The following is a 26,445-nucleotide window of genomic DNA, read 5'->3' on the forward strand; positions in this document are numbered from 1 at the left end:
AAGTGTCTCTCGGTCTGTGCGCCATCCCTCCATATTTGTGTCCATGTCCTGTAGAGCCTGTTTTTTTTTTTTTGTTTTTTTTTGCCTTCTCAGGCTGCCTTCACATAGGGTACAACTTCTCCCTTTGCTCTGCTTCCTGTCGCCGCAGCAATGGCAGCGCTTACCGCATCCTGTGTGACAGCAGGTTCGCTCTAGAGAGAAAAAAGACGTGCACAGACACAAGTGTGCGGACGTGTCGTTGTGCGCATGCAGTTTGAAAAAAATAGTTTGAGCATGACCTACCGGACAAAGCTGGGAGTCGGTTGGAAATGAGTCACCAGATGAGTGATTAATGCATCCTTCGTAAAACATTCTAAACAGTCAAACGTTACAATGTCTGACAGTTAATAATGGAGACAGTGTAATTATCTATGATGAGCATAATTGTTCGGTGGTGTGTGAGAACAAACAGATTAACGGAGGATTTAGAGTCAATCTTTTACACCGCAGCTTCAGCTGCTTTAGTTGATGTCGATGGAACAATAATCATCGGGTGATTTGAAATGTAAGCATTGGTTCCAGGCTGTCTAAAGTACACTGTGACAGTGTGTGTGTGTGTGTGTGTGTGTGTGTGTGTGTGTGTGTGTGTGTTTGTTGAACTGTCACTTTATTTGTTCCTGCTGTTTTTATCCAATCAGCCATCATTGCCTCCCATCCAATCATTGCCCTCATATCTCCTGCCAGATTAGATTTTTTTTTTAATTTTCCCCCTCCCTTTTGTTAAGTTGTGCCTTCATCGACATTTTTGTTAAACTAATGTTTGTTTTTCTTTTGTTTTCTGTCTCTTGTCTCCCCCTTTTCCTTTCCCCCGATTTTCGTTGTCCCACGTGGCTGCAACTTCTCCCGCCGATGCCGCCCGCTCTCGCCAACCCTGCTGCACGCAAACCGACTCCCTCCAACATCCGGGCAAACAACACACGATGGACACCCCGCCGACCCCTCTCAAAACGCACCGTTTCAACCCCTGGCCACGCTCTTTTCTTGCCAAATTATCCTTTTTTTTTTCTTCCCCTTTTTCTTTTCTTTGCCTGGCACCACCTTGTTCCCCCTGCTAGCACCATGCAGAGTTGAGAGAGCATCATGGCACCTCCGGTAAGCCAGCAACGTTTCAGAGGATGGGTTAGGGTTAGGGGCCATGCACACACTGGAAAAAATCTAAATCTTACCAAGTATATTTGTCTCATTGAGTATCTCATTACACTTGATATAAGACACAACTGCCTAACAAGTACCATTTCAGCAAGATATAGGGACTTGTTTTAATATAATACATCTTGAATATCTTGTTAAGTGGAAAAAGTCTTGAAAAACATCTTGTTTTAAGTCATATTTCACATGAAACAAGCTTTTGTTTTTCATTTGAAGAGGTTTTTAAGCTAATTTCAAGATCACGTTTAACTCAAAAGTCCTAAATATCACATTTTATTTCAAGAAATCTTGACAAGCCGATTTTCACTAGTTTCATTGGCAGATTTTTTTTGCTTATTTCAAGCAAAAACGTCTTGTATTTGCTGTTTTTTTTAACTTATTTTTGGAGTGGGTATTTTTTTTTCCAGTGCACAGTCAGTTTGAGGCAACAGCTGATATTTAGGACTATTTGCAACATAAGGGACTAGCTATAATAACCCATTTTCAACACTTGGCAAAAGTTCTTTCTATTTTTCTATCTCTAAAACTATATCGCAGGCTCCTGCCAGCACTTTAACTTCTATCTTTTCATTGATAAACTACTGAAATTAATCACGGAGAGGAAGTTTATCATGGAAAGGAATTAGTGTAGACCTATTAAAGTTCTTTCAGGGTTGCCTAGTAACTCTGAAAGTGTTTTTTAACCTTTCTTTTGCTGTCTTTTAAATGTTCCAGTGTGTGGTTATCTGTATCACGGCGCACAGCATTATGTGGTTTCACTGTCCTCCTTTTTCTCCTGTCACCTGTATGATGTTTGTTAAGAGGAGCAGTCACTTGAATGACGCCATGGCAGCACTTAAAGCAATTTAACAGCAAAGAGAACACCAGATCCTAGATATTAGAGGGTTGACATCCGATCTGGAGTCCCTCATTACAAATTTTATGGTTTTGAAGATGTCATAAATGTCACCATTAAGAGTGTCCAGATTAACCAAAGCCAACTGAAGCCTGATTTCACACTCGTAATGTTGTTACATCGGTATAAAGACTCCTGGACCCGATGAAATGTTCCATAAACTGTGAGTAAATGTAGGATTTAAAGGTCAACGAGTTAGTAAAATGTCAGAGTGGGTCCTCGCCATTGCTACTGTAATCAAGAGAAAAGAGAAAACACACGCTGTGTATAGAAGCAGGCTCAGTTGCTAAATAGAAGGGGGGGAAAAAGGTGAACGTGGGTAATTCAAACCTAGTTATGAGCAGCACCGTGTACCCGTAACAGTTAATTTGTGTTGAGCTCGGGAAAAAAAAAAAGCTAAGACACAGATTCGAATGTTATATTTATCGCCGTGATAAGCTGTTGGCCGCCGGCCATGATAATAAGATAATCAAGTGACGGCACAAGACCTGTCGGTGAATACTGATGAAGCACGCAATTGTTAAAAGACTGCATCAGAATTAAGTGTACCCACTGAAAAGAGGAGGATTTTACAGCATTAAGCAATACCAGTCGTCCATGATGAAAAGGATCACATGAAGCACATTTGAACATTTGAAGGTTAAGTTGCTTCTGTGGTATTTCTTTTTTTTTTGTTTAATATTTTTATTGGGAGGTAAGGCACATTGGAATAGAAATCAATGTCACATTTACATTGAGCATTGTATCACCACTGTCAGTTTGAGCAAACGTATTGATACAGTCAAAATAATGTGCATCTTGATGAGTTAAAAACCAAAACAACATACAGTCTACCTCCTCTAGTGTTTTTTTTTTGTTGTTTTTTTTTTTCACAGCAATTCCAGAACAATACACAATTGTGGGGGGCTACTTAAATAACAGTTAAGGACATCTATATATAGCAATTGAATAAGTATAATAAGTGTAATATGTGTGTGTAAGCTGCTCGGTATAAATAAAAAGGAGGACAAAAGACAGAAAAGGAAAAAGAGAGGAAAGAGAAGGAGAGAGTGAGTGGGGGTCCATCAATCAGGGGGCAGAGGTTGAAGAGAATGAAAAAAGTTAAAAAAGGAGCCACTTGTTGTAGAATTTGTCAGTTACCTTTCACTGAATATGATCTTCTCTAGCTTTAGAAAAGACGTAGTATCGTTGAGCCACTGAGAGCTGGAGGGAGCTTTAGTTGACTTCCAGTGAAGAAGAAGATGGCGTCTAGCGATTAATGAAGTGAAGGCTATGATATCTAGCTGCTTGGAAGTAAACCGGTTGTGGTCTTCCGGGAGCCCAAATATAGCGACATGGGGAGAACCCTTTATGATCGTCAAAAGTAATTTTGACATGGTATGAAAATAGTTCTGCCAGAACTGCTGTGGTATTTCACCTAATCCGACTGTTGTGGATCTTACATCAGATCAGAACCATTTGGAACTCCTGATGGCCAGTAAATGGTATCCTCAACTTGGGATCCGTCAGGTAGTTGGAAAATGAACTGCGCAGTAACGTGCCCGTGTGTTTCATTAGCTCCAGGTAAACACGGTGGAGTGATAAGGGCCGCGCTCATGTATTCAGGTTATGAGCTCATACGAAAAAAAAAACAAATTATAAGACATGGATGAAAGCAGATGTTATGTAACCGATCAAACGGGGGTTATAAAACAAGAGGGCTGCCCCTAACGGGTGCTCCACAGGAGGGCTGTCTGTAGATGTTCTCTGTTTGAAGTAAGATATCGTGTCCTTTCTATTTACCTTTTTTACACTACACCCCCCCCCTCCATAGCTGCCATAGCGTGCGGTGATGACACCGTCCTTCTGACCCCAGGCAGAATGAGTCAGCGCCAGGTGAAGGAGAGGGACAAGGACAAGGACAAGGACAAGGAGAAGGAGAAGGAGAAGGAGAAGGAGGCGGGCCTCCAAACACCCAACAGGGAGCACATCGCCTCCCCCTCCACCCTCAGCCCAGGGATCAGCTACACCCACGGTAAGATGGGCTTTCCCTTTACAGTCTGCGATGTACTCTTTGTACTAAGGAAACGAGACGGAGAGATGGAGAGATGGAGAGATGGGGCAAAACATACAACAGCTTGATTGCATTAATAGATGAACCCATAGACTTACAAAGAGGTTTTTATTAGCTGCATCGTACACCGAATTTCCCCCACTGTGGGACTATAAATAAAGGACTGTCTCATCTTATCATATCTTATCCTGGAGTCCATGATAAAGAGTTGATAAAGACTGAATGTGCACATAAACCCCCCCCCCTCCATGACCCTGAGTGGATTAAGCAGATATAGTCAGATGGATGGACAATCCGGATTTGTAAAATACACCTATAATCATGAACCAGAAAAAGCCACAGCTAGTACTTTGACGCAACTCCTCTGGCTTTTATAACAGCTTAAGTTTTTTTTCCCCCTAAGCATTGACTAAACCTCACGAATGATTTTTCATCCCTTTTCGATCACTTTCTTGTGCAGCAGTTGACAGATCAGCTTTGCAGGATGGAGCCTCGTAACGGGGCCTCTTCTTTCAGTTTCCACCATAAAAAGTTTGCTCGCCACGTCACCGAGTCGATGCGTCTTCCCTGAAAGTAAAGTTTGAACCAGAGCAGATTGGGGATTCATCGCCGAACATCAGGTTCACGCAGTCGCCCCCCCCCGGTCCACTGTAATCTTGTTTCCTTCTCTTTAGGTGTTAGTGACGGTTAACGTTCGGTTTATTCTGGATCCCCAGACTTCTGAGGATGTTATTTTTTTTATTATATATATATATAATTAGCTGCAGATTTATTGGAATGCTGTTTGTGATTAAGACTGAATCCCACTGAGCATGTGCAAGCCACCACGTTCAAACCTGCTTACCGAGTGTATGAGATGCTTAATGTATTAACATCAAAGATCTCAGTGCACACTTATAAACACAAACCATACACATCAGCTCAATGTTTGCACCACTGAACTTCAGTAAGAGCTGTGTGCCCTGAGCTCCTTAACTGCTTTCATCCTGCATCCTTTGCCTTTCTTGTTTTATTTGAACGGGTTTGCATCAACACATCAGAGGCAGCTTTAGGATCGGACGGCTCAAATCCCCGTCCGACTGTCAGTTTTTCCGTTTTCCCCTCACATCTTCCAGACCTGGAGAAACCTTGCGTCAGTCTGCCCTGTCTTCTGATGCACACATCTGCAGGGAGAGCTGCTTTTGTGATTCTCCGACTTCCATGTAGGACCGTAAAGCACTCCTGACCTTTCGGAAAAGAATCAACTTCCGGCTTTGAATATGCTTCAGCTGCTTGCGTCGATGCATTCTCAACTCATCGGCTCTGACGCTTGAAGAGTTATCGGTCTGACGATAGGGAGCCGTATCATTCTGGACTGCCCCCCCCCCCCCCCCCCACACACACACACACACACACACACACACACACACACAGATGAAGGTCCCCCATGCCAGAATAAAGATAAATCAAATGGGGAATGACTTAGGGAAGATTTCAACTGGGTCTTGCATAACGGCTCCTGCATCTTTTTCTGATGTTCCAGCGCCCTCTTGTGGTTTTATTTTGTTGTGGATCCTCTGCTGTGATTGCAGAAAGATATTGATGAATAGAGTCAGGTCTTGTTTTACCCCAGCTTGGTGAAATTGGGACAACATTTTTGAATAAAAAAATTCATGTTACGTTTGCTTGGTTAACTGCAAAATCTGTTTTCGTTTTGTCCACTTTTGCCCGCTTCTGATATTGATCGGGTCAATGGGATGTTGCACTCCTGTGACGGTAAAGAGTGGTGAAAATGTGTCATCATTTGAAGACGTTACACAGATTACCCTAAATATGATACCACCTGCGGCCCTGCTTGTGTACCCAGAACAGCTCCAATACGTCCGGGAATGGACACAATGGCCATCGGGGTGTATTGTGGCGTCTCGTAACCAGCATCCTGTCTGTGAAGTTTGGGGAGCTGTTAGTTAGTTACCTAACAGCATTGTATATGTTGTTGAGTGATGTCAAAATAATACTCACCTTTTTTTTTTTTTCAGCAAAACATTGTTTTGAGAAGATTTTCAATGCTGTTCTCTTCATCTTTTAGTGGGTTTTAATGTTTTGGCAGATCGTTGGGGGGCAGTTTCCCACCACTAGGGGGAGTCGCTGCACCACGCACAGCGTTCAGACTTGCCTTCACCTCTCGTCATTAATGGGTCTTATGTTTATCAAGAGCAAAATGAGCCTCTATACACCAAAAAAACGGTGACTGTAGTCGAATATCTTTACACACTTTGTATCAATCTGTCATTACTCCAGGACAGTGTCACATTGATGGGATACATTGGAGAAAAAGCCGCTTGATATTTATCTGATGACCTCCTGAAAGTGCGCTTTGACGGTGATGCGTCGGCGGTGCTGTAACTGTCCTCTCAATGTAATGACATCTGCATCTGTGAAACAAGGGTCAGGAAGGCCGCATGAGAGCGTTGTCTGACACCCCCCCCCCCCCGACTCATTGCAGTGCAGAAAGGGTATCCATGGCAACCGAGCAGCTTAGAGCCATTGGTCTGGTTTCACGGGGATGACAGTGTTAGTGTGGCTTGGTGTGTTTTTCTCGATCTCCTGTTTATTGCCTTCATTAGAACTCAAACGTAATGTTTGAATGAATGAAACATTGAATCCTTATCGGGTGTTCAGATGTAGAGTCACGAAACGATGCCTGTTGCAATGACGTAGGATTGCTGAAGTCGAGAAGAAGGGTGTGGGAGTCGTGAAAGAATTTGCAGCCAAAGTGTGAAGACGTTGTAGCTGTTTTTAGTCACGTCCCATAGCTCCGTTCAGTCAATTAGTGTTTCATCACATTAAATATGTAAATTATGATTTCTAGTGGATCGTTCTTGCCTTTTGAAGGCAGATGTTGTTGTTTCTTGACTGTCTTTTCTTATTTGAGCGATTAAAGCATCAGAGCGCCACGCACATCTTTGGTTTTTCCCGAGCGACAAGTACGCATCGGGCCCCGTTTTTTTTCGCCTTTTTAAATCAAGTTAATCTGATGCCACATCGTCACGAACTTTGTTGGAAAAGTAAATACTGCAGGAAAGGTTTGAAATAATGAGATTACCACACTGCCGACTGATCCACTGGTGGAGGTGGGGGTGGGGGGACAAGTGGCTGTGGTTATTGTTGTTGTTGTTGCCCTTAACGTCTTTGAACACAAAACTGATTCTGATGTTCCTTTAACCCGTTATTTTTTCTCTTTATATGATGACGCCCTAAGCTTGTTTTTTTTTGGGGGGGGGGGCTTTGTTAGTAGAAAAAATGAAAAGCAGCAAGCCAACACACTTCTTTTCTTTCAAAGGTCTTTTTATTATTGACAAAACATAAATAAGACTCATTGAACAGGAAGATTATTTTGTATTATCTGTACAACTACAAGAAAAAATGATCACCAACCATATTTAGAAAAAGTAAATATGTGCCCCATAGGTGAACAATAACAAAGAAACAAGACGGTAGAAAAAAGAAAAAGGAGAAAATCAAATAAGATAAAAAAAAATTCAGAAGGCGCTACTCAGATATTATTGTTGTGCGTTTCTCATAAAATACCAAAAAGGGGCACCATATTTTGTAAAATCTATTCTCAGATCCCCAACTAGTGTATCTCATCTTCACAATAACCATGCAGGACATCATGTCTCTGAGCCAATGTGAATAGGAAGGAGGAGCTGGGTCCTCCCACTCAAGTGAAATAGCTCGTCGAGCTAATAAAGAGGCAAAGGCCGGAAAGTTGTGGATAGTTTTAGGCAGATTCAAATCTGGAGCAATGCCAAAAATACCGGTCATGGGATTGGGCTCAATTTGGTGATGTGTGGAAGACTGATGTCCAAAAGCTACCTAAAGAGGGACATGTCCAATACATGTGATAGAGTGAGGCTGGTGCGCGTTTACATTTATCACATGTAGGGTCGACACCAGGGTACATTCGTGCTAATTTAGTTTTAGATATGTGGATGCGATGCACTACTTTAAATTGCAAAAGTGCTTGTCGAGAACACATAAAAGAGGAGTGTATCCGAGGCCATCACACTTCTTAAAAAAAAAAAAAACACACACACACTTGTATAGTTGTTGGACTCTTCCTTGTTGCTCTCAGAATCGGCAACGCTTTAATCAGGAGCAGCAACATCTTTGTTTTCATTGGGCTCGAGGCTTCTGCGACGCATTTGGATGAATGTTTCTAATGATTCAATTTAATCTTGAGTTTTGCTGCATGATCATATCTTCACAGGCGCATACTGTGTTGTTTGGCTGCGAGGAGAGTCTCGGAGAATGAAAATAAACCGAGAAAGCTGTTTTGTTTTTTTTTTGTTTTTTTTGCCAAGATGTCTCCAATCAGCTCGGAAACCTCTTTTGCTGTAACCTCCTTGCGTCACCTCGGCCCCTCTGGAGTTAAACACAGACGCCGTGTCTGTTTTTGAGTTTGGAAAAAGGAGCAGAATGTGTGTCGCTTGGTGTGAGGAGGCGATAAGCAGGAGAGGGCAGCGAGAGAGTGGAGATGAAGAGTATTTACGATCAAAAAGAAAGTTAAAGCACGGGAGTAGGTGGAGATGAAAAGCAAAGGACTGCCGGAGCAAGTGGGGTCAGCATGGATTTAAGATCAGCTGCAGGGATTAAGTCCTGTTAGATGGGGTTAACAGCATGGAGGGGGCTGGTCTTATCTGCAACCTCAGCCACTGCTGCTCCAGTGTCCCTTCGTCCACCTCCACTCTCATCCAATGAGTGGCTGAGCGCTAATAGGGACTAGGTGCGACTGCAGACACATGCCCCGTAGACTGTGAGGAGGCTGTAGGTACGCAGGAGGACACGACCGACACGATGGACCATACATCAGCTTCGGGGCCTGAGCGCCGCTCGGACAACGGAAGGCTTTGGTGGAGCGACGCGACTTGGTTGTGAAAGCAGGGAGCGGTTGTGGCGTGACACTGAAGATCAAACCGATGCCTTCACTCGATCTCTGGACACTTTCTTTTTAAACGTTAGCCTTAAGGAAAGCAAGGTACAGTATCCATTACTGCTGCTCGATGAGCCAGAGAAGGCACGATTCCACAGATCTGGGCTTTTTCTGCAATGTGCTTTTTATATGTTCATTTCTGTTGTGGACAGAAGGAAGATCACACCGACATGAAATTTTAAAATGGGCTGAAAGAAGACCCATGGGTCGTTAATGTTGTTACTGTGGACCCATAGGGCAGTGTTTTAAAAAGCCTCTTTGTTCCGAAGCTAATCCCAGGCTTATAGTCTCCTTGTCGCCTTTCTGGAAGACTATAGTTGTTCATCTGCATGTGACCTACTGCCGGCGTGTCACTCACACCGCCGTATCAGATGAATTGCAGCTCGAGGGTTGTCACGTCATGGTCGGACTTGCCGTGCGCTCCGAGAATCTTGTGTCAGACATGTGATTCTTGTCATGTTAATGATGTTTTATCGCCAGTATGACCGGAAAAGATGAGAGTCTTTGGGTTGTTTGCAACTATCGCAACTGTGGAGAATTCAGATTTGACAACCGAATTGTGCTCATCGTCACACTATAGCGAATCTGCTCTTTTTTATTATTATTATTTTTTCATTATTATTATTTTTTGGGGCTTTTATGCCTTTAATGGACAGGACAGTTGAATAGAGACAGGAAGTAAGGGGCAGAGAGAGGGGGAACGACACGCAGCAAAGGGCCATCCGATGCGGGACTCGAACCGGGGCCAGCTGCAGCGAGGTACATGGGGCGTCTGCTGTACCCACTACGCCACCGACCACCCCAGCGAATCTGCTCTTGATGGATAACATTAACAACCTGCAATGAGCTAAATGTTGGTATGTTAGCAGGCCTGCTAGCATGCTAAAATGAGCCAATTAGCAGTAAAAACAAAGTGCGGGCGAGGCGAAGAGAAACCCATGTTACATTTATCATTTTAGAACAATTCCATTTTTCCAATTGATGATTGCTTTTGATAAAAAGTCTAATGTTTATCAGCAACACGGAAGTTATCCCTGATGGGGGCTGGCTCAGATGTCAGTTAGTTGGGTCCGTTTCATTAAATGTACGGATCGCCAGCGTCGGTAAGATTTATCGTCTTCGCAAGTTTGGATATCTTAGAAATTACTGCCTATCCATCTAATAGTTGTCGAGATATTTTGTTTTATGCCAGTGCGGTGGACCAGCTGACCAGCTATAGCCACGGTGCTAGCGTAGCTCATAGAAATGCTAACAGTACGACTCTCAATTGTGTCAATAATTTGATCCTTATTGTGAAAATCAGCACGTGTTCCTCTCTATAAGACACCCGTACTTTACATTTTATTGGGCATTATGATAAACATTGAACATAAATAGTTGGAGCAGATAAGCCCTCCACTCAACTAGAGTGCCCCAGTGACAGGAAAGTCAGTGTCGAGATTTATTTCCAGAGTGAATTAAATAATTCATGTGTGCCTACATCAGACAGCAAGTATGTTTAGAAGGAAAGATGAACGAAAAGGGAGAGCCGAACATCAGAAGTGACGGACTGGATGCAGACTGGATCCTTCCATTTAGGTTGGTGACGTGCTGGACTAAGAATGGGCTCTACGTGTTCACACCATGGTCACAGTCAGTGCTGATTTGTAAGAGTCGGATCTACTTTTACCGGAAATAACTTGGAAAAATGACCCAGATGACGGCTATATTTAGACAATGTTTCTCAAATGACTCTCAAGTGCTACTGGCGCGGCAGAAATGGACATTTCCTCTGGAATCGGGTTAATTGGGTCTGGGATATGAATTATACATGCAGGACATCTAATTATCTGTTTTAATTAAAGCACATCTGAGTCAGACAGGCAGAGCTGCAGATTTGTGAGTCGTTACTGGGATCGTTTACTTCAGGGACAGCGGTTTTTGAAGGGATTAACACAGTTAGCTCGACAAGCTATCCTGAACAAATTTGCTTTTATGGCTAGTTAGGAGAGACTTGGTAAAATGCTAGCACAATGCAAGAAGCTTTGGAAGGATTGACATGATACCATTAAAAACAAAAAGGCAGGTCAGCTGACAGGAAGTCTGGACCGAGGAGGGATTGATAGCTGGTTATGCGCCTCAAAGATTTGCTTTCGGAGATAAAAGGCCAAGTCTGTTCATCCCTGCTGTGATCAAGTGTTTGCTTCCTGCTTCTATGAGCCATCCCGATGATTCAAATCATGTGTCATGTCCTTCCGGACCTCCAACTACACAAGTTTCAATGTCGACGGCAATGAAAAGCTGAGCGTCACGAGCTGAGAACCGAATCACTCACCAGCGTCAAACTTGGGATCTAAAAATATCGAAACGTACCAGACTCGTGTCGGTTTCGAGACGCGTTTATTCCACTCTCCCCTCCCCCCCAAAAAAAAAAATCCAGCTGGATTTGTACCGCTGAGGCAACGTTTATAGGGACAGTGACCTAAGTGCATCACAGATGTTTGCTGACAGTTATCTGCAGTCGGTGTCCCCGGCCTGAGCACAGACGGGACTTCTGTTTCCAGCACTCAGACACGTTAACACCACTGTGAAGCTCTTTTCATATGATCTCTATTTGACTCTGAATACTAAATCTCCTTAATATGAATACGTAAAATATTAAATGGGTCAACTTTTAAGATGCGTATGCACCGGATTCTATTTACTTTGGCTGCTCGCCGAGCTGTTTCTTAGACTCGATGGCTTCTCGTTTAAGGTAACTTTCTTATTCCGATCTGCAGCCGGGAAGCAATGTAGGGTCATCTGAGCAGTGGTGTGACAACGTAATTCCTTCTGTCTTCAACAGAGCTTTGTTTTGTGCATCGCTGTGTGTGTGTATGTGTGTGTGTGTGTGTGTGTGTGTGTGTGTGTGTGTGTGCTGTCTGATGGCTTCTTCTCTACACAGCAATTCCAAGCTGTAAGGATTAGAAATGTTATTTTTAAGGGTACATTTCATGGCTTTTTATGAGGATATTAGCACCAGCTGCTGTGGGCCATTAACCCCACAATCTCTTCAGAGCCATTCATTCTCACACTGGCCCTGCTAAACTCCTACTTTAAGTCAACCACAGCGGTCTTCGGCAAAGAAGAGGTGGTTTGGGGGAAGCAGCTAAAGATTGACGTACCAAACGTCCAAGAAGTCAGTTAGAGAGCCGTTTTGGGAGCTTGGGTTTGTTTTGTTTTTGCCGCCTCAGCTGTTTTCACTGCGGCTCCGACGGTAAGAAACAAACTTTGAATGTCGTGACCTTAAATGACATGACAACGGAATCTAAGCACGACGTACTCATTTGCTGCTTTCATAGCCAAGATTAACACTGAGCTGCAGACTTATGCATGTAGACGCCTATGTGAACGAGCAAGTGCATAATATGTTTCCCAACAAAGTGTGAGGGTACGGAAAATCTTGGGGTTGGGCGTTTTGATATGGTGAGATAAGAAGGTTTTCAGGTTTGTTAAACTGCTGTTTCAGTGAGCGTGTCCTCAGTTAAGAAATACCTAACACATTAACTGGATTTTGGTCAGAACCAGCAGGCAGCTGGGCTGAACCGTTACCAGGGCGACCTGTCTTCTGCTGCTTGTTGCAGTCCCTTATCAGTGGTCTGAGCCTCAGGTGCTGCGGTTATGTTGAGTCTTTTAGAATTTGGAATTTGTTTTTTTGGGGGGGGGGGGTTTTCCCAGATAGCGGTTTTCAAATAACTGCGAGTTGGCGGGTGGAAAGATGCTTATCAGCACTAGTTCAGCACCTCCCTGTGTCGTTTTCCATCATCCGCCGATGCCAGATAAATGAACGACGAAGCAAAATTATGCCATGGGAAGAAAACGAGGATTGAAGATGTCAGAAACACGCCGCCTCGATGACTAACCCATTGAGGTGTGGCAGAAAAACGGCGAAATGTCCCTTTTGAGTCTGAGATAACGAACAAACAGTGTAGCCAGAAATTCAGCTGGAGTGAAAGATGTGATGTGGAGTTTTTTTTTTTTTTTTTTTTTTTTTTTTTTCCCAAGCCAAGATGCAGCTCCCCTCCCATCCGGAGGAGAGGGAGAAGGCGGAGCTCAGCTTATTCGTTATTAAGTACTTACAGGCTCTCACTCACAGAGCAGAGAGAGAAGGGCAGTCGGCTGAAGGAAGCTAGAGGAAAGCGGCGCACTGCACTGGTTCATTGCTGCTGTCTGAGCTACTGTGTGTGTGTGTGTGTGTGTTTGCTTTTTGTTTGTGTGTGTGTTGCCTGATTTATTCACTTGCACACTAGCTGAGTGAGGGTGATTGGACCGTTTCGACCCCTCCACCCTTGAGTTTTCCTTGGCTCCCCCACCCCTCGCTCCTTCCCCACCCCCCACGCCCCTCACCCACTGAGGGAGCGTCCGCCGGCGGCCTCATGATGAAGGAGGAGGGCCTGCTGAGTCGCCGCCGCTTCTCCACGTGCGGCGGGACGGCGTCGGTTCGACCTCCACACCCGGACGGACGCAGGCTCATCCGCAACGCCTCCTTCGGGGGCTATAACGAGCTGTCACCCATCTCGTTGCCAGGTGGGTGTACGACGGTGTGGAAACTCTTTGCGAGCGCCCCCCTGACGTAGACGTCGCAGGCTCATTAGTGGACCTCGTAGTTTTACCTTAAGAGTGCTGTAATAGTGGTGAGACTTCCTCTGTTTTGTTAAATGTTGGCGCGTACATGCAGCTGTTCTCTACGGTTGGTGATGAACTGCTAATCGATTCGGTCTGTGTGCGCTGCTCGAGCTCGTCTGGACTCAAGTTCATCTGGGAGGCAAAGACAAAAGTCTTTTGGGTTTCAGAGGATGGGACTCCCTTTGGGTGTCCAGGGAATTTTTTTCCCAGATGTCTAACATGCTGTATTTTAAAAGCAGTGCTTTAAAGAAGAGCCGCTGGAAAAGCAAACGCAGGGAAGGGCCGACGCACCTCGCGTATGGATTTGTGTGCATGAATAACTCATTTAAAGTGAAACGTCAGTGACTCTTCCAAGAGTATATACAGATTCAGTATTTTTTTTTAAAAAACAGTGGAAAATAACAAGGCAGCATATTTATTATAAATAAGAATACATTTTGTTTGTTTTTATAAAGAAGAGGTGACACAAGTAACACAAATTGTTAAAAAAAAAGGGTTAAATTGCACCTAGTTCTACTCCTGCTACTTCTATCATTACTGACAGGTTAATCTTTTATTGAAGAGAGTAAGAGTGAGTGTGTGAAAGTTGCATCAACTGTCACATATGGCCAGGAAGTGGCTGCAGAGGCTGCCTGAATAGCTGAAGCATGCCGCGAGACCCTAGTTATTGTTGAACGTAAAAGAAACCACGAAACTACATGTAAATGTAGAGTTTAGACTGAATGAACCCGGTTTTGCTTGTGTGCGCAGCATTCTTCTTCTTTTCCGGTCAGGGGGGCACATGACAAGCAAAGAAAACTGTGGCGGCGTGACAGCAGAGACGAATGGAAACAAAGGACAGACAAAACCTTAATGATATATGCACTGTTTGTTTGTTTGTTTTGTTCAGATTTCAAAGAGATAAATATGTTTGCGCTGATGCTGCGCTCAGACGGCGGCTTAGCCCATCTCGGTCGCGCACAGGTTCCAGCGATACCTCTGCGAAAAGTGCGGCGATTATCCTCTTTTTATTTTTTAAAAAGTGCACTTAATCCCGGCGAATATAAGGGATTAAAATCGGTTTAGCGTTCATTTGTGAAAGTGCCGTCTGAGTGATCTTTCGCCTTTGTTCACTCTGCTGAAAGGGCCACAAACCTGGAGGCGGACAGCTGGCGACGACTCGGGCTTTCAAAGAGAGAAACGTCCCCTGTTCCACCTTTGCCAGTGACTATTTTTAACTTTCATAAACCAAGACTGAATGTGCGTTTCTTTGACTTTCACGAACTGATCCAACCTCTGTCGCCAGCTGTTTTTTTTTGGACCATGCAGCACAGTGCTGAAAAGGCCGTCTCAATAACAGTTGGTGAGGGAAGATGGTGTGCTGTATCCCCTTTCTTTTCCACAGGCTTTTCCATGTCTTTGGAGATTTGCTCCGGTGACCTTAGGGCCCAAAAAACAAAACCCCTGCTTCTCTCATCTGGTCTAAAGTAGCACGACCCCCAGCTATACAAACATCTTGATCTACAAGACAGCGTCTGAGTCATGTTGCTCTCTGCTTCCGGGCCCCGGCTCATTCATCCTCATTTTCAGCTTGACATTCAGCTAAGTGTTGCTGGCTTTAAGAGCCACTGCAGGGGGCAGCTGGTGCAGGCAGGGTTGTGCTAACTCACTTTTTCCTCTCTTTCCTGTTTTCACATTTCCAATTGATCTCTTTTCTTTTCTTTTCCCACACCTACTCGTCTCCACATCTGCTGAGAGAAAAAGAAAAACTCTGAGGCTGTTATTTGTGCAGAAAATAGCTCACGGATGGATGATGACTCAGTTTTGTTTGAACGCCTGGTGCCGGTGCACTCTGCAGACTCTGCTTCGCGGTTGCCCTCGCCGGTGACTAATTGTTTTCCTGACATTTCTCTTCCCGTTGTGATCGGGGCGGGATGTCTTTTTAAGAAATGTAATTACTGGTGAAACGTGTGGTTTCCGTATCAGCACTAAGAGGAACGCTGCACCCCAGAAGAGCTCATTATTAAATAGTAGTCCATTAGAATTAACACTCGAGCAGAAGTACCCTCTCCCCCCCCCCTTCACTTTGCCTCAAACTAAAGCGGTTTGAAGGCGTCAGCATGAGCAGGTATGATTTTTTTTTTTTTTTTATGACAACCTCGACTCTTGTTTGACTCAGAAAGACTGAGTTAGATATTTTGTTATTATTTTTTTTTTAAGACTCTGTGAGCTGATGAAATGATGCTTTCGCAGAGTCAACGGAGGGTTTTTTTTCATCACAAAATCAACAATTAAAATTGTTACTATTGCCAGTTCACTACAAGATGACTTTGCGTACGCTGTCCTTTGTTTTATCATCGGCATTTACCTTTTTACCACAACATTGCAGGTCTTTTATTGAGGTCAAAAGACAGGCAAATGTGTCTTTTAAGCGCAAGGGCTCAGGAAAGAGCCCAGTAACCCTGCACACAGCACACGTGAAGTCAGCCCAACTGAAATATAAATAGAACACCCACACAAAGCAGCCGCCACAGTAACACAAGCAGCCTAATGGCCCTTCTTCTCTCTGACGCGTCTCGTTTTAAAACGCTCCTCCATATCACAGATAATGTGCTCCTGTCTCATCGGGCTGCCGTCGCCGCGTGCAAACAGAACGAGAGCGCCGCCGGTTTAATGTGGCCCGTACGCCGGCAGACTGCACAGTCAGGTCTGAAAGTCTAAATTTAAATTTAAATGTATTTTATTTATACAGCCCTTTACAGACAGTCCTTACGATGTACTAAAGTGCTTTACACAGCAGGTAATAAATAAAGAGAAGAATAAGTAAAAACAATAAAAGAACAGTGAAAGCAATAAAATGCAACAAAATCAAATAAGATAAAATAAGATGAAAGTGTCATCATACTACTGGGTATTAAAAGCAATCCTAAATAATTAATAACAATAATTAAGGGGAACAAATTCCTTCGTCATCTCCCAGTTGGAAGAAGTCTGAATCTGAAATTTGAATCTTCCATTTGTCCAATTCCAGACGACTGAAAAGGCTCGACAGTTCATTCTTTGTCAAACTAATAAGGGAGCGGAGAAAGCTGTGGACCTCGCGGTGCCTAATTAGAAGAAACCGCTGAGGTCACCGTGACTCGGCACAACACATGCTGCAATCTGATAGGATAAAGACAAGAATTTCTACCCTTTATCTCCTTTTTATTTATTTTTTATTTCATTCAATAGACGAGGAGCACTGATGCAGCAAATATGTGAAATGTTCCTTTTACATTAAAGGGGGGGGGGCGTGGGTATTATGCCTGGATAATCCGTCGTACTCGTCACCAAGAAGAAAAACCAGGCCTGAGAAAACGGTCGTTCTGTAGAAAGTCCACTCATAACAGCCCCCCCTTTGGTTTCTACAGCCCACCTTTAAGTTTTTCATGGCATTCGCACAGCGCCAGCTTTCCCCCTCCCGTTTGTTGATCTCACTCTCCCCTGTTGCCGTGGCAACCTTCGTCTTTCCTACCAAGTACATCAGAAACATGTCAAGTAGTTTGAAAAACAGGACGTGCTGCTTTTCTGGGCTTTATCTGTTTTTTTGGGGGGGGGGGTTTCAGCAGTGCTCTAATGTACCTTTCTACCCTGAAAGCATGCTCTTTAGAGAGGAAATAAATGAACTGGCATGTCTTGATCCTTCTGGTGTGACTGTTTTGATTCGGTAGTGGAGATTGATGTGGAAAAGGTTTTAATCTGGCATCGTGCAGCTCATCCTGTCTCCACGCTGTTTCGGTCCCTTCTGTATTCTTCCTTCCTCTCCCGTCTGTAATTTTTGATGCAGTGTAGATCGTTGCAGTTTTTTCTGGCTCAGTCAGTCCGCGGTGGAGTGTGAGTCACCTACAACTTAAGCCACAAACGCACAGGTCCTGGCTTTCATCCACATGTAACGAGAACAAGAACAATTTTTTTTTTTAAATGTTGTTGTTTTTTCCCCCAAAAAACCCTTTAGTCGGGAAGCTCTGACCAAGTAGCTCTCTGAATGCTCGCGAATATCTGGATGTCTTTTAGATAACATGCTGTTGATTTATTTTCCTCCAGGTACTGACTAAAGGCAATCGGTACCTCTGAGGCAATGCTGGGACGACACAGACGGCAGTAAATTTGGATTAATTGATTAGCAGAGCCGGAAAAAAGGTCTTCCTTGGACTGAGCTTTGTCCCCTTCGGCATCTGTCAGCACTAGTGTCACCATTATCTTTAATGTATCTTTAGTTGTATTTGTAGTTTGTTGTTGTAATCATAGTGAGACATTAAAGATGGGCATGTTTTTTTGTGCTGGTTCTTGCCCTTTTTTAATTAAAAAACTGCTCACTAGGGCTGCTCACATGGTATGTTGGGAAGCTGTGATTACTGATATGCTATTTTTTTTTAGTCACGTTCTATGCCGAGTATTAACGAGTACTAAATGAAGAATTGTTATTTCTTAAAAAATCGCACTATATGACACATATTCTCACCTACCGGCGCAGCCAATGTTTTGCTAGCGCAATGCATGCTGGGTTGGTGATGTAAAATCGCTGCTTTGGGCCTCTTGAGTCGAGCCGCTTCTCGCTGTTTACTCACCGGCTTTTAGGAACGAGAAAACCACAGTAAATGCCACATTGTGCTGCTTTTGGGTGTAATTTTCACTCCAAGGGAAACAAGGGGGGTTGTGATGTAAGCATACACCGTTTTCCAAGTGACAAGAAGAGGAGAAAGGAGTGGAAAATTGCTTGTGGACGTGTACAACTTCCAAAGAACCCACACCTGTGTTCTCGCCACTTGTCTCCAAATACATCTGAAGCATTTAGCCGACCTAAGCTGATGAAAGAGCTCACAGGTGCTGCCGGTTATAGACGGAGACGAAAGCCAAATGCCGTGCCAACCATTTTTTATATTTTTTCATAAACAGACATTTGGCCGAGTCTTGCCCCTTTGCGTCTTTGTTCGTCTTCATTTTGAAGCTCATTTTGAAGCTCATTTTGACTTGTGTCGTCAGTGTTCTCCTCCTTGCTTACATCTCTCTCAGGTTCAAATTGGAAAGGTTGCACAGAGTTTTTGCACCGTAGGGTAAAACGAATGGGATTCCGATTCTGTTGTGTTGATTGCAATTGATTCACTTTAAGGGCACGAACTTTTTTGAATTTATTTTTGAAAGGGGCTCACGAGAGATTGTGAGTGAGAGAACCGCTTACATAATACTTTCAGGTAGATTGTTTTCAGAATCGTTGTTGACCTGCAGATGCCCCGTTTGTTTATCTTCAAGAGAGACCCTGAGAAGAAAAAGCGTTTCAAGCCGTGACTTGAAACATGGTTTCTAAGAAGGCGTCCCCTTAAGACACGAAGGCACTCTTGTTATTTCTAGGTATTGCTATTTTTGTCAATTTAGCCACTCTTCATGCAGCATAAACACATTTATATCAGTTTTCGTTCAGTTTTATTTATATAGTGCCAAGTCGCAACAAATGTGATCTCAGGGCACTTCAAAGATACAGTCCAATTCAAGCCAATTGCAATCCAATTAACTGTAATACAATCGTAATTCAATCAAGTCCAATTCATTAAATTCCCAATTAGTCCAAGTCACACAGAGCCAATACAGCCAAAGGTTTCCTCGCTAAGGAAAGCAGCAGACTGCATCCAAACTTCTCTTCGATCCAAATCCCCCCCATCCTGAGCGTGCACAAGGTGATGCTGGAAAGAAAAAAAAAAAAACAGAAAGAAACCTCTGGCAGAAACAGACTCGGGAGCGGCGGCCATCTGGCTCCATCGTTTGGGAGTTGAGAGGACAGGAAAGAGGGGACAACAAGCACCAGAACACCAGCCCAGGGACCAGCCTGCTGAGACAGTAGTCAAGATGTATGCATCGCATAAGCCACTTTCAAACAAGTGTTTTTACCGAAGTTTTTACGTCCTTTCTTCCCTTGATCATCCCGGGAAGTGTGAGATCACTGGCAGCTAAAATGGATGAGCTTGGAGTGCTGATAATGATGCAACGGGTACATTGAAAGGCAGTGTTATTTGTTTCACCAAGACCCGGCTTCAGGAACAACACCTCTTTACTGAGCAGACAAAGACTGCCAGTGAAGATGCGACAGTGTGATTGTGATGCTTGCTGGCAGCAGGTGCTGTTGTCCCGGTCATTTGAATTGAATTGAATTGAAACTAAACGACACCTTAGCGAGCGAGACAACATATAAATGTCCGAGCAAATATCCTGGAGCATTTGCCGCCACTGTGTAAGCGAGTTTGTGTATGTGTGGGAGAGTTTGACCTTTCTGCTGAGACCTGTAGTCGGGGAGCCAAAGTCTCAAAAATGGGTTGAACCTGACATGGTCTGCCATACTTTTTATTTGTGTTTTTTATGTTAACTTTGACCCTAAGAAGCAATAATCAGTGGGTCTGCTCTGCCGGAAACACTGCGAAAAAAGATTGTGGCCATTTTAGTGTATATACCCTTCATTTTTTTTATTTTTTTTTTTATAGAAAATGTTGGAAAATTACAATTTTCCACAAATCCTCAGTGGGTTGGGTAAGCTGTCAATAAATGCATTCCAGATGCACAGAACACATGTGGAGACAACATCCAAATAAATTATAACTCTTAAAATACATTTCTACATGATTTTGGCTCAATTTAATGCAAAGAAATCAGGTGTTTTTTCACTTTTTTCCAATATTTTCATCTTTACTTCATTGGCAATCAATTATTCCCCCAAATTATGACATCAGTCAATATGCCATTCTGTTCACCAAACAGTCTAATCATTCCATAGAAAAAATTGGAAAAATCAAACCAAAATCATTGGATCTGCGATGATTTCACTTCTAGGCCTAGGTGTATGACTATGACATACTGTATGCTGTATGAATCATACTGTATGCTGCTTTTCCGTTCGCTCCGTACTATTGTGGCTGCATACATGCAAAGCTATCGTATCAACACGGTAAGTAGCCTCGTCTGCTACCCTCTGCGTGTTGTGAATAAAACACAGCGATTTCCACAGCATCATTTCTGCATCACCTGCCGCCTCCTACGCGCTCTCGGCGGCCGTCTCTTGCCCCCCCCCCCCCCCCCCCCCCCACCCCACCCATATTTCCAGCTGGGAAAGCGCATCCCCAGCTCAAAGTCTCCGGCTGTGATTTGCTTGTGTGAGCAGCGACTGTGGGACAAGACTGGATCAAATTAGCCGCACTTTCTCCCGAACATCTCCGGTGTTCACGTGTGAAAACGGCTATACAGCGCAGGGATACCGTGTTCTGTTGCTGTGGCAACACGCTTCCACTAAAACTAAGGGATAGCCAAAATACACTGTGACCCCAGTTGGACCTGCTGTCATTTGTCGCATGTTTCCTCTCCCTCCCACTCGCTCTGTTCTAGATGACAAAATGTCACATTCGGGAGTAAAACTGAGTTTTATGCCTCCTTCATTCCCACTGCTGAATGCTGATCTTCGGTTAGGAGACAGAAGCTATAAAATATTTACAGGCTCTCTGTCACCTTAAAACCACCAGTGTCGCCAACTGCTGGGATCTCAGTTGGCAAACTGCTGCCTTGTTGTGAGCAAACGGCTAGAGGCGCTAAATTGGACGTCATGGATTAGGTCCCTTCTGACATCCTCCATCTGTATTCATCGAACATTCATCCTTGCCCGTTTTTAACATTTATAAAAACACAGATGACTTTGAGTAGCTTCACCTGGGCAGGTGACGATGTTCGCATTTCTTTGTTTCAGATCCACTTTCTGCCCTCGCCGTCCCCAGACCGAACCCCCTCACCCACATTTGAGCTCAGTTCAGATCAGGCACTTGGAGCTTGTTGCCTTTCACACCTTTGACTTGCTTCCAGTTGCACTCGAGGACAGTGTCCTCCTGTAATTGACGTGATGTAAATAGGACTCCAGTCATACAAGTTAATATGACAACATAGAGCTATAGGCATAGAGCACATTTTGAGCCTTTTTGCTCCATCTGCGATTTGTAATGGAGTAACTGATTTACTCTTTTACATAGTAAACTGGAAAATATAAGGATGCAATAAACCTGTGTGTTACACTTGTGTTAATCTGAATACAACCCCTGTTCATCCAGCCTTTTTAGAGAAAAATAATAAAAACACAGATATGCCACAAAAAAAGATGTTTTTCTGTCCTTGTTGGGTGAATATCGTCAGCCTTTTAAAAGAGGACAAAAGAAGTTATGAAAAAAATGCCTGTTACTGTTTTTGAGCTGGAAATGGTGCCATTGAATTCCATTGTCTCCTCTGAACATGATCGTATACTATTTACATCTTTGACTAACTTTTGTCTCATCTACAGTACTCAAATCAGTACACCCCCCCAAAAGAAAAAGACTTATTTACTTTTACTGTACAATGTAAAACGGTTCTCGGTTCAGTTTTCATGTGACGCGACTTACAGCCGAGCACTCCTCCTCGCTGTCTGAAACATCACAGGATTAGCGACTTGGAAAGGTGTGCACTAATCCCCTTTCTTCCTCACCGCCTGTTTATACTGTGTCTGTTTTGTCAAAACCACCGATTGATTTGGGTCAATATCCGCAAGTACACGTGGATAAAGCTACCTGAAACAACAGCAACTCGGTGTGCCGCTGGGATCACGTATCTGTTTGCTGAACTGAGGATTTCCTTATGATGCGAGGCTTTATTTATCTTTTTATTTTGTTGTTGTTGTTGTTGTTCCAGGTTTTGAGAGAGGGAAGGAGGACCTTTTGCCTCTGCCTTTGAGAGAGGACTCAAATTCCATCTCCAAGAGCAAGGTGAGGAAAAAACGTCTATTCGTCCCAACCTACGTGATGTGCTGGAATGACTGGGTGCTTTCCTGTTGAAATAAGACCAGCCCCTATTAAAATAAATTGCACGTCTTCTTTGCCTCTTGCCTCAGGCGTGAGATAGCCCACATTGAGATGACTCACTCATCAAATACACTGGGCCACATCAAACATTTATCAACTGGCATCCAAACCCCTCCCTTCTTTCAAAAGCGCTCGGTGTGGGGGAGGCCCGTCTACTTTATCTGTCAAGGTCTGCGTTGAATATGTGGAAGTCTGAGCAACAGCAGAGATGTTTTCACCAGAGCGAAATCCTTCTTAAATTTGAGTGAAAATGCACACATCAGTTGATTTAAATTACAGGTTAGAATTAGAATTGAGCCTCACATGCCTTGTGTGGGGAAGTGCAAAGACCTTTTTATGCTAACTAAGGGAAGTTTGGGGAAGGTGGGTAATGCTAACATCCTACTGTGGATGAAAGCAGTTTGAAGGAAAAATCTTAATCTTTTAAGGAAAATAATCAAATTACTAATTTGTAACCAAACATGACAAAAGGAACGCAAAAAGACTGCGAGTCCATGGGTGCTACACAAGAGAAATATGTATAACTGAAAAGATAAAAAGACTCGAGTTATTCAGCAGCTAACAGGCTGAGCCACAACAGGAAGAAATCAGCAATCAGAAACTTTATTGAACCGAGCTACTCTACCTAGTAGCCCTCCTAAAAAGATAAGACACTGGCTAAACCTCCAAGAAAGAGAACAAATCATCAAGTGATCATAACGAGACGCGATGGAAACCCTCTCGCTTAAACTCAAAGCTGCGCTGACTGAAGGCCTCTATAGGCTGTAGGATTTTACCCGTCTTATAAGTTCACACCGTGTGACAGACACCGTATGAACTTGGCTACATTGTCATGTTTGATGTACAATGACGTGCCTGCTGAATCAAAGTGGGCGGCAATTTTGATGAGCAACACAGACTCCAAGCAAATTGCATCAACGCTAAGCAGGTCTCTATGAGTTGTAGACTGAAAAATGACTGCACCGTTTACTGTGTGTGTTTATGGCTGTGTTCGAAACTGCATACTTCTCCTTCTACTCCCACTACTCATACTAACTTTTCGAGTTTGAGTAAGCGAGTTTGAGTAAGCGAGAAGTTCCCGGATGCATACTAGATTCGCCGAAATGTTGGGTATGCATCATGAGGTTACTACTCATACTCAAACTACCCAAGATGCAACGTAACGTGACGTTGCTGATTGTCATTTCCTGTCAAAACGGCAGTTTCAAGCTAGCTACAATGAGGGTAGGTTCACTTCCTGTTTTCAAAACAAAAGCACCAATTGTATCGTAATGGCTTTCCCTATGATAAAAGGCAATGGGTATTTTATTTTGTGAAAATAACCAGAAGTGTGTTGCTCACTGCGGCTAGCTTTAGAAGCGCCGAATTCGTCGGAACAAAATTGTAAATAGCTGCTATTTTGACAGGTTTTCAACACGTTGGGGATCTAAACGACTACTTTCTCGCCTGAAAATGTTTCAAATGTTGCTAAAGTTTACAGAGTTTAGAGCTTAAGCGAAATCAGCTTCAGGCCGGCTGATTTCGGCTCGGGCAGGAGCGAAATGCATTGTGGGTAAACGCTCTGCATACTGTCTGATCGATCAGTTTGCAAGTATGTAGTATGCGGTTTCGAACACAGCCAATGTGTTCCCTGAGTTTCAATTCGAGCGTTATTTGTTTCCATACGTCCTTCTTGTTAGCGTCAAGGTATGAGCCGCACCTAGATCCTACACACTTCTGCTTCTGCTGCTCCAGCTCAGCCAGATTGGTTTTTATTTAATTTCGCTCACTTGGATTCCATGTGCAGGATGAGCGTCCTAAATATCTGGCGCTATATCTGGTCAGGTGTTTGTCCCCGACTATCTCTGTCTGCAAGACCGTTACAGCAGCGGTCTTTGAACCTCTCCCACTGTTTGATGTAGGAATACACAATCAAAAAATTTCACCGCGACTCTTTAACATCGGTCGTCTTTTAACTGGGACAGCTGAAAATCAGTGTATACAGGTCTTTATGGACTGGCTGCGATTTTATAGCAGCAGCAGGTGGGTTGTTGTTTGATTTCAGCACCAATCGGATTGATCGCATATCCAATCTGGCACGCTGGTAGGCGGGACGCAGGAGCAGCAGGGGTAAGCTGTGAAGCAAGTGCAGGAACCAGTCTCGGATTAGTCTGCATATGCTGATTTGCATACAGGAAAAAAAACAAACACTCAAAATTATTTGATGCAATGCAGTCAAGATAACATTTAGTTATCTCCATATTGATGAGATACCTTCAGAGGTGAATCGGTCGTAATTTCTTGCTCTTTTCCATTTTTGTCCTCGTGTGTGTTCACAGTCTGAAACAAAGCTGTACAATGGGTCAGACAAGGATGTGTCGGCTTCTGGGGGAAAGCTCACCAAGAAGGAATCCCTCAAGGTAAGGTAGCTCAAAGAAGCTTAAGTCTTGCATGTCCGGACGCTAATTCTCAGCGGAGGCATCATGAGTTTTAAAAATACACTTTGGTGTGGGGGTGTGGGGTGTTTCGTGTAGCTTCATCACCGATGCCTTTAAAATGTTCTCGTTTTAAAATGTATATTCTCGCTTTTAGTCATTTCTTCATAAGATAACAGCATGAAAATGAACAAAGTAAACAGGATTTAGTACGCTTTACAGGGTCAATAAAAGGTCAATGAACCTCGCTCAGCAGTTGGAAGGTGTTTAAAAAAGACACCATAGAGAGTTATTTTGTTACCAAATGGAATTCGGAGAGAAACTGCGTGTGGAAAGTGAACATCCACCGTTGTGCAGGTTGGTCTCTGCATTATGCATCCCCCTGTGCTCTCTGCAGGTGCAGAAGAAGAACTACAGGGAAGAAAAGAAGAGGGCAACCAAGGAGCTGCTCAGCACCATCACGGATCCGTCAGTCATCGTCATGGCTGACTGGCTAAAGGTGGGGCGCCTGCATGCAAATGCTGTCGTGCTGTTTACAATGTAAACCGGATACAATAATTAGCAATTATCATCAGAAAAAAAAGCACGTTGAATGATGAAAGTGAGACATTTTACAATTTCAGCTGAAAAAGTACTAAAAGAAATCAGCTGGGGGAATGCGTTTCAAGCAATTAGGTTCATTTGCAACAGTTCAGTAACATTATATGGTATTAAAAAGAGCACCTTACAGAGGCAGAGTCTCTCAAAAGTACAGACTGAACATCAATATTATCAATATGTCCTCAGACTGTGCACACTCTAACTCACTCAATTTAGGGGTCACCAGTTAACCTGACATGCATGTTTTTGGACGGTGGGACGAAGCCGGAGTACCCGGAAAGAACCCACGCATACACGAGGAGAACATGCAAAGCCATCAAATTCAAGAGGAGCTATTGTTTTTTCACGACATAGTAAAAAGGTCTTACTTTCCCTGTTTCTCTGTAACCATGTCTGCAGATCCGTGGCACTCTAAAGAGCTGGACCAAGCTGTGGTGCGTGCTGAAACCAGGCGTCCTTCTCATCTATAAAACTCACAAAAACGGACAATGGGTGGGAACGGTGCTGCTCAACGCCTGCGAGCTGATCGAGAGGCCCTCCAAGAAGGACGGCTTCTGCTTCAAGCTCTTTCACCCACTGGAGCAGTCCATTTGGGCTGTCAAGGTCAGAAGATACTGGACATCTAAATATATATATATATATATATATATATATATATATATATATATAAATAAATATAGCTCAGAAAAAGGAAGCATTTTCCGTACTTGCATTAAATGACAGTTTTCAGGCAGCGTATTCTCCCTTAGCAAACATTAGCTAACCAGTTAGCACAAAGATTTACAAATAATGCTTGCTCT

General features: G+C 43.6%; 1 protein-coding gene across 8 annotated transcripts in view; it reads left to right on the forward strand.

Annotated features, from left to right (window-relative positions):
• The window catches only part of osbpl8 (oxysterol binding protein-like 8), a 75,783-nt gene that overhangs the window by 31,973 nt on the left and 17,365 nt on the right, over nt 1-26,445 (forward strand). For 3 of the 8 annotated variants that reach the window (XM_075471906.1, XM_075471909.1, XM_075471907.1), the window contains exons 3-8: nt 1,095-1,131; nt 3,897-4,097; nt 22,462-22,535; nt 24,950-25,030; nt 25,443-25,544; nt 26,045-26,248. In XM_075471906.1, coding sequence (XP_075328021.1) covers nt 1,095-1,131; nt 3,897-4,097; nt 22,462-22,535; nt 24,950-25,030; nt 25,443-25,544; nt 26,045-26,248 — 699 coding nt within the window. Of the gene's footprint in view, nt 1-1,094; nt 1,132-3,896; nt 4,098-13,226; nt 13,657-22,461; nt 22,536-24,949; nt 25,031-25,442; nt 25,545-26,044; nt 26,249-26,445 lie in introns of those variants that run through there. The other 5 variants (XM_075471910.1, XM_075471911.1, XM_075471908.1 and 2 more) reach the window with 4 other exon arrangements.

Source organism: Odontesthes bonariensis, chromosome 8 (genome assembly GCF_027942865.1).
Source record: "Odontesthes bonariensis isolate fOdoBon6 chromosome 8, fOdoBon6.hap1, whole genome shotgun sequence".
NCBI lineage: Eukaryota > Metazoa > Chordata > Actinopteri > Atheriniformes > Atherinopsidae > Odontesthes > Odontesthes bonariensis.